The sequence below is a fragment of the Diceros bicornis genome, chromosome 39 (assembly GCF_020826845.1).
Source record: "Diceros bicornis minor isolate mBicDic1 chromosome 39, mDicBic1.mat.cur, whole genome shotgun sequence".
NCBI classification, from domain to species: Eukaryota; Metazoa; Chordata; class Mammalia; order Perissodactyla; family Rhinocerotidae; genus Diceros; species Diceros bicornis.
In genome coordinates this window covers 25,574,059-25,587,371 of record NC_080778.1, presented here as the reverse complement: position 1 = coordinate 25,587,371, position 13,313 = coordinate 25,574,059, and the positions used below count along the sequence as shown (strand labels likewise).

General features: G+C 35.9%; 1 protein-coding gene across 1 annotated transcript in view; it reads right to left on the bottom strand.

Annotated features, from left to right (window-relative positions):
• The window catches only part of ADGB (androglobin), a 174,620-nt gene that overhangs the window by 91,129 nt on the left and 70,178 nt on the right, over positions 1-13,313 (bottom strand). Inside the window, exons 10-12 of the mRNA XM_058534238.1 lie at positions 11,394-11,488; positions 6,793-6,967; positions 3,655-3,745 (exon numbers count right to left, since the gene is read on the bottom strand). Of these exons, the coding sequence (XP_058390221.1) occupies positions 3,655-3,745; positions 6,793-6,967; positions 11,394-11,488 (361 nt within the window). The remainder of the gene's footprint in view (positions 1-3,654; positions 3,746-6,792; positions 6,968-11,393; positions 11,489-13,313) is intronic.

Below are 13,313 nucleotides of genomic sequence, written 5' to 3'. Positions count from 1 at the left end.
CAGAGTAATGTTCAGCGAAATAAGACTCAAAGCCAGAAATTTAATTACGATACTTGAGCATTTGAGTTCATAACTGTGACATTCATAGTAGCTACCCGAGCATACAGTGTTTCCTTTCAAGTAATCGCTGATGTGACCCAAGTCACCATTGCCATAGCTAGTTGCTTATAGGCACAATAAAAAGACATTTGTTATAGTATATATATTTTAAGTAAGTGTATTTCAAAGATAAAATTAAATTTCATGTATACAAGTTTCCTAAAATAATAGATTTTTTCCTTGCTAGAGTTCGGTAAAACTTCTTAATTCACCTCAAGCTAAACCTCTCTGATTTACCTGACACTGCCACTAGAGGGTAGCACAAACATATTTGTGAGGCTCTGATTCTTTCAAACAAGCCTGGGAGGCAAGAACGGGGCAAATGTGGGTGTGGGTACAAAGATGGTGCTTCAGTGAAGGGCGGTTGTAACAGCAGCCACTCTTAAGGGCTAGCCAAAGAAAGGGCTTGCTCTTATGCTGATTTGAGGACTCTGACTGTACAGCAAAGCGGGACGAGGGTCGTGTCTTTCTCACAGGATGAAATGCCATTCACATATCTTTGCTTCGGGCTCTGGCAGATAGGAGGAGTATGCTAGGGAATTCATAACAGATCCAAGCAGCGAATAGACTAGTTGAAGCCCGTCAAATGTCGAAGTCACCTGGATCTGGGTTACAGAAGTTTATCCACCTTAATCAAGTAAGAAAAGTGAAAGAGACATAAGAAAATCAAGTAAGGGAGTAACTTGGAGAGTTCAGGTTACGAGACCAACCAACTTGTGGTCCCTAATGGCACGGAGATTCTAGAAGTCTGGGTGTGGCATTTTGAATCATGAAAGAATTTGTCCTGGTGGTCTGTAGCTCTGCTTCTTACGATCCACAAAGTCTCTGATTAGCATGCAAACTCCATCTGCTGACTGATAACCAAAAATTATTTGGAATGGTGAAATCACCATCTTAGTGGGTAGCGTTAAGTATAAAATTAATTAGAAAAATTATGAAGCATTCACATTTTTATGCGAAGTTTAGGAAAATTCTGTGTATATGTGGTATTTTGCATTTTTTAACATATGAAAGAATTTAGCATGTTACATAATCCAACAAATTAGGCTCTAAAATGTATATCTTAATATTTAATTTTAGCTTTATTAGTAAGTTAAAAGGTATAAGAAAATTTTGGTTTGTAAAAACTAATAGTATGTATAGGAAAAATTAAGGTTCTCAAAATACATGAGTTTGAGTATTTGAACTTTTACGATGATTTAAATACTTGGCAAGATTTTATTTGCTATAATTTTTGGCTTTTAAAGTACTTAAAGAGAAAATAAAATATAATAATGTTGTAAATGCAATTTAAAATGTTTAAATAAATGTTGCTAATTAAATTTATTTAAAACTTTTATAGACATTAATAGATTTATGTATAAAGTAAGATTTATTAAAAGTTAAAATGAAAGTTTGAGAAAAACTAGATTTACGAATTTGTTAACAGTAACAAATTTTTAAAACCAAAGTAGCAGTAAATTGTCTTTTCTGTTACAAAGCTGTCCCTCATGGCTTGACATCGCTAACTGCCAACGTCTGTCTACTAGGGCTGCCCAGGGGTCTCTCCTCACACGCTTTTGAATGTTCAGTCATTGATGTCTAGAAATGACAAGAGCCTTAAAGGTAAAAGATTTGAAGAATATCTCTAATATTTTCAACTTTCATAGAGTTCATAAAATGTAAATTAACTGGCTATGACATAAAGAGGCTTTAAAAATAGGACAGTATAATGAACAGGCTTCTGATCTGAATTTTGACTGCTTTTCTTCATCAGCTTATACTCCTGTCATAGATTTTAATATAGCCGAGAGAAGGCTAAACCATGTCTAATGGTCATTGTATGTGTGACCTATAATATACGCCATTCAAACATTTTACTAAAGTTTTATTGAAGTTTGAAATACATTCAAAAAAGTACACAAATCCATCAATGTAAAACTTGTTGAAAAATCACAAAGTAAAAATGGCCATATCACCATTATTCAGATCAGGGGATACTGATATGACTAGGACCCCACAGCCCTGCCAGATACATCCCCCAATCACGGCCATTACTCCTCACCAAAGATAATCATTATCGTGACTTCCAACACCATATATTGCTTTTTATTTTTCATTTCTCAGTGTATAAAATAGAATAATAAAAAGCAAACAATGTACTTTTTTTTTTTTTGGTGAAGATTAGCCCTGAGCTAACATCTGTTGCCAATCCTCCTCTTTTTGCTGAGGAAGATTAGCCCTGGGCTAACATCCGTGCCCATCTTCCTCCACTTTATATTGGACGCTTTATATGCACCACAGCACAGCTTGATAAGCGGTGCATAGATCCGTGCCTAGGATCCCAACCTGGGCTGCCAAAGCAGAGTGCATGAACTTAACCATTACGCCACCGGGCCAACCCCCATGTACTTTTTATACCAGATTTCTTTGGTCCATTTTTTGTGTGTGAGATTCATCCATGTTGATTTTGGGAGCAGAATTTCTTTCTTTATATCAACATATTATTGTATTACATTTGCCTTTGGTTTTCCTATGATGTAACTATCCAGTCGCCTTCACAGCAGCCACTCCAACACTGGCCTCAGGTAAGGCCTCCGTTGAGGCTCTGAAGTGCAACTTTAAATTGAAGATGATGATGGAGGAAGAGAGGCAAGGTGAGACCTCAAACACTTCCACCAGGAAGATGACGAGGCATGACACCCAGAAGGAGAGTCACCTGTGTCACAGGCTGACGGCACATTCTTCCACCTCCTTCACCATCACTGACATCAGGACGCCTCTATTCAGGGTTCTAATTGTTTCTGCAAAATAGGTTCTTTGAGGGCTTTACAACCACAGAGCTTGTGACATGCCTTTGTCATGGCAATTATTCCATTTTATTGTAATCATTTACTTAATATCTGGCTTCCTCCAGAAGCTGGTATCTATATGGGTCAAGACAAGTGTGTTATCTTTTTATCTCCACGTGAAATCTAGTGCCTTGCTGTGTTAGTTTTCTAGGGTGGCCATAACCAAATACCACAGGCTGGGGGGCTTAAACAACAGCAGTTTTTTTCTCACAGTTCTGGAGGCTGGAAGTCCGAGATCAGAGCGCCAGCCTGGGCAGTTTCTGGTGAGGAGTCTCTTCCTGGTTGCAGCCAGCTGCCCTTTCACTGTGTCCTCACATTGTCTTGCCTCAGCACATGGAGAGAAGAAGAGAGAGTCCTCTGGGGACACTAATCTTACGACCTCATTTAGCTGTACTTACTTCCTTGGAGGCCCCATCTCCAAATACAGCCACACTGGGGTTAGGGCTTCAACAGATGAGTTTTAAGGGAACATAAACACTGAGCCCATAACACTCACCCATAAAAGCAGCCCAGAAAATGTTTGTGAGATAAGTGGATTAGCAAAATCATAAGCTATACCAGATCAAGGAACTATCCTTTAGTATGTTTCATACATATTTGGCCTTTTTGTTAAATGAATATTCTTCAAAATGCTCCCATTTAGTGTTATTTTTAGCCACACAAATCACAAAATACTTCTTTTGAGAACAAGATGCATTTGTGGGAAAGAATGCTATGGACTTACGTTTCTGTTGGAATTTTAAATGGAGACATTCTATAATTCAAAAACGGACTTGAAATCTCGAGAAACTGTTCAGGTTTCTTTATTATTGGTTCTAAAAAGAAACAGGCAGTGTGATGTACTTTTTAAAAAATCTTCCAAGATTACATGCGAAACTTAACAATTTAATGCAGTTCTCATTAGATTACTATTTTCCCAACAAATTTAAAGAGAGTTAAATAGGAATGTACTAGGACACATAAGGCTTTTTTTTTTTTTTTAATTGAAAAAGCTTGATGGATCCTGCCAGTGTTAGATTTCTTTAGTCTACTCCTCAGCTGCTTTCCAGATTTACTACGTAACACAATGAAGTCCCGATGGAGAAAGTCAGCAATGTCTTCAGGAGTTACTGCTTGGCGTTTGCTTCTGTTTCAAGTACAGGAATGACTTTCTATAAGTGTTTTACTGAAACGTGTGTTCTCTTAGTTAACCTCTATCACACTATTGCTCAGGATGTGAAGAGGAAATGTGGACTGATTCACTCAATAGCAGTGGAAGAACAGAATATGCAACAAAGTAAAGATCATGAGTAGAAAAGAAGGCAGCTAGTCAAGGAGCATGGGTGCACGCTCCTGAGGGAGTCTCAAGCTGACCTAGCAGTAAGAAATTCTCGGTGGATATGGGACACAGCCCATGCACTAACATGGTGGACACTGACATTAAACAGTGTGGAGGATTATTTTAACAAATGCTCCCGCAGTGGTGGAAAGATGCCCACTGGAGGGAAAAAAGTGAGGCTCTGACACAGTGCACATGACTTTTCTGTGCTTGTTCTGGGGTAACCTCTAAATTGATCTTCTGTTAATTTTCACTTTAAATATTAAACCCAATAGAGAGAATAAAGACAATTACGTGGTGAGACTCGAGGTGGGTCACTGCAATCATGGAATGGCACCAATCCTTAGATTTTCTTCCCCAGCTGACAAAAGCAGTCACTTACACAGAATTACACAACAAGCAGTAGTGAAATCAGGAAATAGCTGTATGTTCAACATTTTTCCTTTCATCCAGCTACTCCTTGATGCTCTTGAATGAACAGCTGTTTTAAGTGTGGCTCTATGCATTTCACTGAAATATAGAGTTTAAAAGTACAGTCATGCGTTGCTTAACGTAGGGATACGTTCTGAGAAATGTGTCGTTAGATGATGTCATTGTTGAGCGAACAATGTAGGTACATTGTTGTGTACCTACACAACCCTAGATGGTAGAGCCTACTACACACCTAGGCTATATGGTATTCATCTTATGGGACCACTGTAGTCTATGTGGTCCATCGTTGACCAAAACATCGTTATGTGGCGCGTGACTGTAAAAGATTTTCTTTCCTTTGGGGCATCATGTGACACTTTCTTAGCACCAACAGCCCACTGCAGACACTCAAGGAATGTAAAGAAATGACTGAAATAATCAAGCAGCACGGAGAGCGGGAGACACGCCTAAATGAAAAACAAACTGGCCATTTCTCCTCTCCACCCAAACCAGACATTTCTTTCATCTTTGTTCTTTTCTGGCAAGAATAAAACATGTTATGCTAGAGAAATCTTTGCTGCCAGCTGTCCTGGCTGAATCAGAAAGCAAATGTGAGGAAAATTGCATGGTTAACAGTTGTTATTTATATTTTAAAAATGTGGGAATTATGGATGGAAGTAGGAGGCAAGGAAAAGGTATGTAGTCCAATCTGTGTGGCTATTGCAGTTTAGGATCCTGAGGACCGCTGAGACTTATGTATTACACTGTGACCAAGATATGGTTCTCTCGTCACCTGCAATGAAAGATCAACAACACTTAAACTGGTATCAGGAGCCACAGCAAACACCACCAATAGGGGTACAAGCCATGGTGCAAGGGACCAAATGCTTAAAGCATATTTATAAGCCTCAGAGTGATGCCTTCAGTAAACCAGCATGAGGTATGTTCATTGTGGCTTTGCCTTCATTGTTCATTCAGGTGACAGGCGGTGAACACAGCCCCAGTGCATTAACCTCTAGAATGTGGTGTACTGTTGCTGGATGAAGCCAGAAAATAATGAGATATTAGAAAAGACAGAGGGAGAAAATGCAAAAGTAAGGAAATGAACACAAAAGAACATAACAAAATAGTTTTTGTTATTATTAAACATAATTTAAGCTTTTTAGAATGAGAAACATATATTTATATTATGTATAGATACACACACATACGTATGTATATATAATCCATAGCACTCCAATTCTCTATCATCCTTCATTAAAAACTTCGAGAACTAAATTAGCTAGGGAAAGGGTATACGTATGTTGAATAAACATAAACAAATTATGAGTTATTTTGCTAGGTTGAAATTTTTTAATTATTAGTGAGGTTTTTTTTTTTTTTAGTCCTCTCTTCTCGTGTTTGCGATTCTGCTTTCAAATGGATTTTTGATTTATGGTCTTGCTCATTTCTTCTCGTGCCATCTTGGTCTGTCTTCCATCCAGACTTGGGGCTCGTGGAAAAAGGAGTAAGAATGAAGACTTGTAGAGAAAAAGATTGAAGGAGTAAAGAATTAGACGTGGATTGTGAGGAATTTAGAAAAGAACCATGAGAATAAAAACAAGGTGGGAAAGTCCCTCAGCCCCACTCTCGGCCGGTGTGAGCCTGCTTATTTCTGAGGAAAACTGCCATGCCTGTGGCTGTGTGACAATATTGACACAGGAGCCAGTCCAGGGAAGCAGTTCAATTCTCACAGGAGTTCTAAATAGAAATCAGTTAATTCAAAGATTGCGTCCTACAGGGTACCATAGAGTGATTACCACATTAGAAATTCACTCCAGTGCCTTAACTTATGCTATTTAAGTTTCTAGAGTATTTGTTACAAACCACTTTTTTATCACAATAATAATAACAATGCTATCACCCAAAGACTGGCCTTGATATATCCGGTCAGCTTAGATGTGAACCAAACTTCTGAGATGTGGAGAACTAATCCTTTAAAGACATGAAATTTGGATATAAAGTGAAATGTGGGCTGCAGGTGTAATGTTGAGTGGTTTGCCTTGAGACTTATCTTTCATTACAAATGGAACTATTAGACCTTTGTACAGAGAAATATTAATTAGAAAGATTTTCAGACAACATGAACCATACCTTGAGCTTCATCTGTTATAACAGTTTCTTTTTTTTGACGGATGAGTTTCCAGGGAGGGACAAGAGGTGATTTCGGAGGTGCTATCAGGGGGCAAGATCTGGTTCTGGTCACCAGCACGGGATGGCTACAGATGTGGGAAAGCCCATATTCTCTCAGCTTCTCAGCAGAATCGGCCTACAAGGGGCAAGGCACATTTAAAAGGATTCTTGCAATTGCCTCATGCATTTAAAATAATACTTTTTGTCATTGTAAAAATACTCTCACCACTATAGACATATAGTGCTAATAAAGAAAAAATAACTGCCCATGTTTCCACCTCCCTTAAATAAGCAGTATTACCCTTGTATTTCTTTCCATCTTTTAATTTTTCTTTAAATTTTTTCATTTCCTTATTTAAAAAATGAGAAACTAGAAAGAGAAGCCACTTTTTAGGTAAAAGTTTAGGATTCCATGAGATTGCAAAAATCTTAGCATCAGTTTTGGTCCAAAATTAATCAACTATTATTTTTACAGGTTAAAGCTTTGATACAAGAGCTTAACGTGTAAAGCTGTTTTTTTTTTAAACCACCAGCAATCGCTACATAGTGTTCAGAAAAATCCACTGCACTAGGGTGTCAGGTCGAGGAGGAGGTACAGTTGCCTTGGGTACGGTTTATGTCCTGCCTCCCAATCAGCCGCTCCCCCAGGAAATCCCCATGACCACTCCTAACAATGCAGGCATTCACAGGAGGACGGAGGAGAGAGGCTGCGCTGTGTTCTGCCAGATCAAGTCATTTCCCAGGCAGATGCTTCCCTGTTCAGATCTCCTGAAGCCACTCGGCTTTGGAACAACTCAGAATAATATTTAAGCAGAACTTTAGTTACTGATAGACGGCTGAAATACGCCGTAAGAAATCACCTAATTCAAGAGTAGAGAAAATTGTCACAGCCCTTGTATCCCTTTCGTGAATGTTAGCAATTTACTGAAAAAATTCAGAAATCTCTGGAATTGTGCCTTATAGTGGCTTAAAAATTTTTTTCATAGATGTTCTAAAGTCTAAACCTTTTTCTACAACTTTGTCAAATTTTAGGTTTCCCAACACTTGAAAGTAATCTTTCAATGGGAATTTATGGGAGAATTTATTGATGCAGTATAGTAATAAAAAAAAAGTACATCATTGTAAAATTTTCACTTAAGATCCAAAATAGAAGTCATAGCCAAAGTAATATTTATAAGTTGAATCATTTCCAAATAGTTTACTATTCATAAAATTTGGTCTACATATCTCAATTCCTTCTTACAATCGCAACCAAAGTTGTAGTCTATTTGCTTTCTTTTTTAAGCTAGAGAGTATTAGAAAATAAAACAATTTAAAGCATTTTGTAAAGGTAAGGTATTATCTCAAATAATTAAGTATGGTATTAGCACTTATTGTATTGTTTAAATAATCAGCAAAAGTACTAAGTTGATTTAAGGTGTGTAGGCTAATTTCTCATACATTTTATTTCCAACATACTACCCAATATCTCTGAATGATACAAAGTAATGCTATTAATAATAGTTACAGTTTGATGTTGAGAAACTTTGTTAAAGGATCTCAAATTTCCTTAGATTAGAGTTATGGACGGAGAGAGGTTTAGAATAATAAAACATTCTGGTGAAATAGTGAGTAGGCGCTCAAAAAAATGTTTGAATAATTCATGTGTCAGACTTAAATTAGAAGTTTGCTTACCTAAGGCACTTTCACTGCTTTCCCCTATCCCACCTCAAACATTCTGTAAGTGGGGAGCTGGGAAGGTGGGGGGCTTTTTTTAGAACTCCCAGATCACCCATTTAAATAAAACTAAAACTATTTAGAATGTCCAACAGCAAGGGGATGGGGGACAACCTGGGGGTAATTCATGACACCATGTTTCTCCCCAAGTTTTGTTGTTTTCTCATGTTCTTCACCAATTCTTTAAATTAATGTTAGATATTGACTTTATTTTACATATTGGTCTCATTGTCTTTGGGGCTATAATTTCTAGCAATGTACTCCATTGAACAAAATTCCGTTAGAACAAAAGTTTTTTGCTGTTGATTTATCTTTAAAACATTATATCTCCGTTATATTCCGATTTTTACCAGAACTAGATCATCCTAGCAGCTAATATAAAATAATCAGTAGGCAAGTCAGGGAGTCGGTGAACTATAGTCAGTTCATTACAGCCTTGAGGCTCATTTAATTACTGTTACAGACACTCGGCTAATTCCTGGGCCCCGTAAGTCATTTTCATCCCTCACAGGGAGGATTTATAATATTCTTTATGTCGTGACTCCCTCCCACATCTCAAGCTGCCTCTAAGACTTCTCCTCTTGCAATCTATTCAACATCTAGTAGTTCCCTGAACCCAATGGGCTCTCCTTCACCTCTACACTTTCCAACATAAGCTTCCCTCCGTTTCAAGCACAAGTTTTCCTATTTACTAAGCTAACTTCTTAAAGCCATAGCTTAAACATTTCTCCCTTTGGGGAGACGTCCCTAGTCAACCACTAGACAGAAATATGTATTTCCGCTATGTGTGATATATTCATTTTTCCACTCATTAATTCATTCCTTCATTTGGTCACTCACCGAACATGCAGTATTTGAACACTACGTCTACCATATGCCAGGCATCTTGTATGCCCTCTGTTATACCAATTGTTTAACTTTATTGCTTGTCTGCCTTCCTCATTGGACTTGAACTTTGTGAGGAGGGACCATGTTAATCTTTCTCATCATGGTGTCCTCAGAGCATTGTTTAGCATGTAATAGATAATTAATAAACATCGGTTGAATTAATGAATAAGCACGTGAGTTTTTTGTCTTTTAAATCAGAACTAACTTTGTGTTTAAATGTTAGTTTTCCAGTAGGACAGCCAAAAGCTCAAATGGATTATCTTGCGCCCCTTTTTTTGGTAATGCATTCATCCCATACGTATATTTTGTAGTTTTAAAAAGTGTTTAAGTACTTCCCATACATGAGACAATGGCACTCCACAAAGCACAGCTCATGTGTTTTGTTGTCCAGTGTTAGAACGTTTAGTCTCTCTGGAATATTTAAGACAGCACCTCGGCCAGTGCCTTGTAAAGAGATTTAAAAAAAAAACTAGGGCTGAGATGGCCAGCTTGAATCTTCACAAGAGACTCAAGTTGGACAGAGGCCTTGGAAGCAGACTTGGATTTAATCATGACTAAAGTTAATTAACTTTGAATTAAAACAGAGAAACTGCCACTATCTTTACGTTCATAGTGGCACATTATGTCCTACTGCCTTGACAATATTACCCCTGTTATATGGCAGACTTCTGCAGGAAAGAATGGTTTCTATCCAAAAAGGAAGAAGGAAGAGGAAGAAGAAGAAGGGGAGAGAGGAAGAAGAAGGAAGAAGTAATGATAACATTATGCCCCTTGGTTAAATCATCTAGACGACAGAAGTAATCTACACAGCAAAGCACAACAATCATCCAATTGAGGTATTCACATTTCAACCAAACTTCCATTGAATTCTTAGACTCGCTGTTCCTAACCAACCAAATGAACATTTCAACACATAATTATATCATTGAACCATCTAGTCTTCTTATACTTTAATGTAGTGATTTCATAACATATGGAATTCTACAAATAAAGTGGTAGATGTCTAAAAGTCCCCCACAGGGTTAGCATTCAATAAACTCCAAATGCAATAGGGCATTACCATAGGTAGATTGAAGAGGAATCTGGTGGGCTGCCCGTTCGTAAGAGAAGGAGAAAAATGATTTTTATGTCCAAGAACAAAAGATAACTTAAAAAATGATGGGAAACCCATACTGTCCATGCAACTACTGAATATTATTTTGTCAAATATTTAACATCATGGACAAATGGTACTGATACAGTGTCAAGTGAAAAAGTTGGTTTCCAAACAGAACGTAAAATTTAATTCCGCTGTGTAATAAAAGTATATATATACACACACAGATATGTATATATATATATATACACACACACACAGACTATACGTTCAGAAGAAAAAAACCCAAAGAATATATGCCAAAATGTTAACAGTACCTATATCTAGGTAATTATACTATGACTATTTTAATTTCATTCCCTTTGTCTATATTTTCTAAATTTTCTGTAAGTTTTTAGATTAATAAGAAAAAAGCAATTAACATTTTTGGGGCATATTATTCTAGGATACAAGGAGGTTACAGCCATGGTTTACCAGCTCTGGATGTGAGTTCATTTAAATCATCTTAGTTAAGAAAATATGTACAATCTGTTTATGGAAAGGTGATTTATTATTATTTAGAAATGATTCTTACTGAAATATATAATTTATATGCCTTTTCTTTTGCTTGTCACGGAAGGAATTGATAAAAATATATGAGACTACATCCTTTCGTCTTTTAGACGGAACTATTGCAATCATCTAAGATAATTTTGGATGTTATAGGTCCCTACGTTCAAGCGCCTAATTTTAAGCATAATGAGACTGAAATCCAGGAGTAGCATTTTAATTAAATTCTGGTATACCTTGTACCGCAACAAATAATCAGACACACACACACACACTGTCAATGATACTGCAGTTCCTGCCCTTGAGTGCTTACCATCTTCTCTAACGAAAAGATCTTCTTTTCAAACAAATAGAGAGGTGTAAAGGTAGCATACACAACCATGTGAGGGGACTGTATTCCCGAAGAACCTGTAAAAACAAACATATATTGTGTCATGGAAATTCTAGCCAAAGTAGGTCTGTCACTGGCCCTCCCAGATTCTTCCAAGTCCTTAATGAACTTATCTTTGCTGGTGAAAAACAGGTAAATGACTCTAAATGTATTTAATAAATGTCAAATCTCAAATGTACACCTATTTTATAGAATGTCTCATTAGTTTTACTTTCATAATAGTAACATTAATTGCTCAGAAAATCACGTTACTTTACTGTAAAAATGTTATCACATAAACTTACTAGCTATCAGTCCATGTAACTTAGAATGGTCTACAAATGACTATGTTAAAATGAATGATTTTAAAATTGAGACTTTCCTTAGCTTTCATAAATAGAATCTTTATTTTGAATTCTAAAAAGTCCAGGAGTTTCTATGTTATTTCAAGGGGGAAAAAAAAAACATAAATGAGTCCTCCCATGAAAAAGGAAAAGATAAGTAACTTAGTTTGGAATGTTTAATGCTTATAGAATTTGGTTCTGAGCATCACTTAGTTATTTACGTGTTTCTTAACATCCCTGAAATTACTATATTCAATTCAGTATTCTTTTGTTCTTTAAAGATTCTGAGCAAAATAACAGAATTTATTTTCCTTTATTATCTTTATTCTTAATTAAAATTTTTCTTTTATTCCTTTACAAATTCAAGCACTTACATTTAACTATATTAGATAATATGTTTATTGAAGAATAATACCTTTAGAGCTGCAAATTATAAATTTGATATGAGCCCAGGATCTCACTAGAATGGATTAAGATATGAAATATGTCAAACTTACAAAAACATATTTTTACATTTAAAACTTAAACTTTGTATATTTTTCATGGAGCAGAGATCTGAACCCAGGCGGTTTTACTCCACAGCCCAAACTCTGAACCACATTCTATATCTTGAGATTGAACTTAACTGAGTTTGGTAGAAAGAGAGGCATTGTCACCTTTATTTTATTTTTACAAAGAAAGAAACTCAGAGAAAGGTTTAGTTTCACAAAGATGACGAATTATCAGTAACTTTGGGGATGTTATGTCATCCACTATCAAAAAAAGATTGCTTAAGGCATCAATTCAAGAAAATAATTTTTAACATAGAATTAAAAATACAATGACTAGTAACTCCTTTCTCTACCAAACCACAAGACATGTTTCTGTAAAAATAAAAAGCCATAATTATTAAAATGTCCTCACAAAAACATAATAATGTATTAAGAAAGAAAACAAAAATTAAAAAAAAAAAATCTAAAGCATAGTGCTGGAAGTAAATGGATATATTTTCAACCATGTAATGAAGGATGAGCTAAGAATTATAACTTAAATTATAAGTTATACAATGTAAGCATCAAGATAGATGACCCAAGCATCTAGATAGATGACCCAAGGTTAGGAATATAAAGCCTTAGCAAAAGATTTTATACATATATATATATATATAATTTATACAGAGGAGGACATATATACTAATATATATTTATATATAAGAATATAATTATATATTTATATTTATTTATATATTTAATATGATTATATATTAATAGGTATGTATATTACATAGAATATATAATGTATATTATATTTTATTTAGTATACATTTTATATTATAATGTATTATATATTATAATATATGTGTTTATTGGTATATGTCCTCCTTCCTGTAAATACTTCTCCATGATGGTTGTACCATAAGAGCTTGGACAGCCTTGGCTTCTGTCTCACATGTAGGACTTTGCCCCAAGATGCAGACCCATCTGAAGGAGTAGCAATTATGGGCAACCTTGAACAAGCTTATTTAGATATGTCTCAAAAG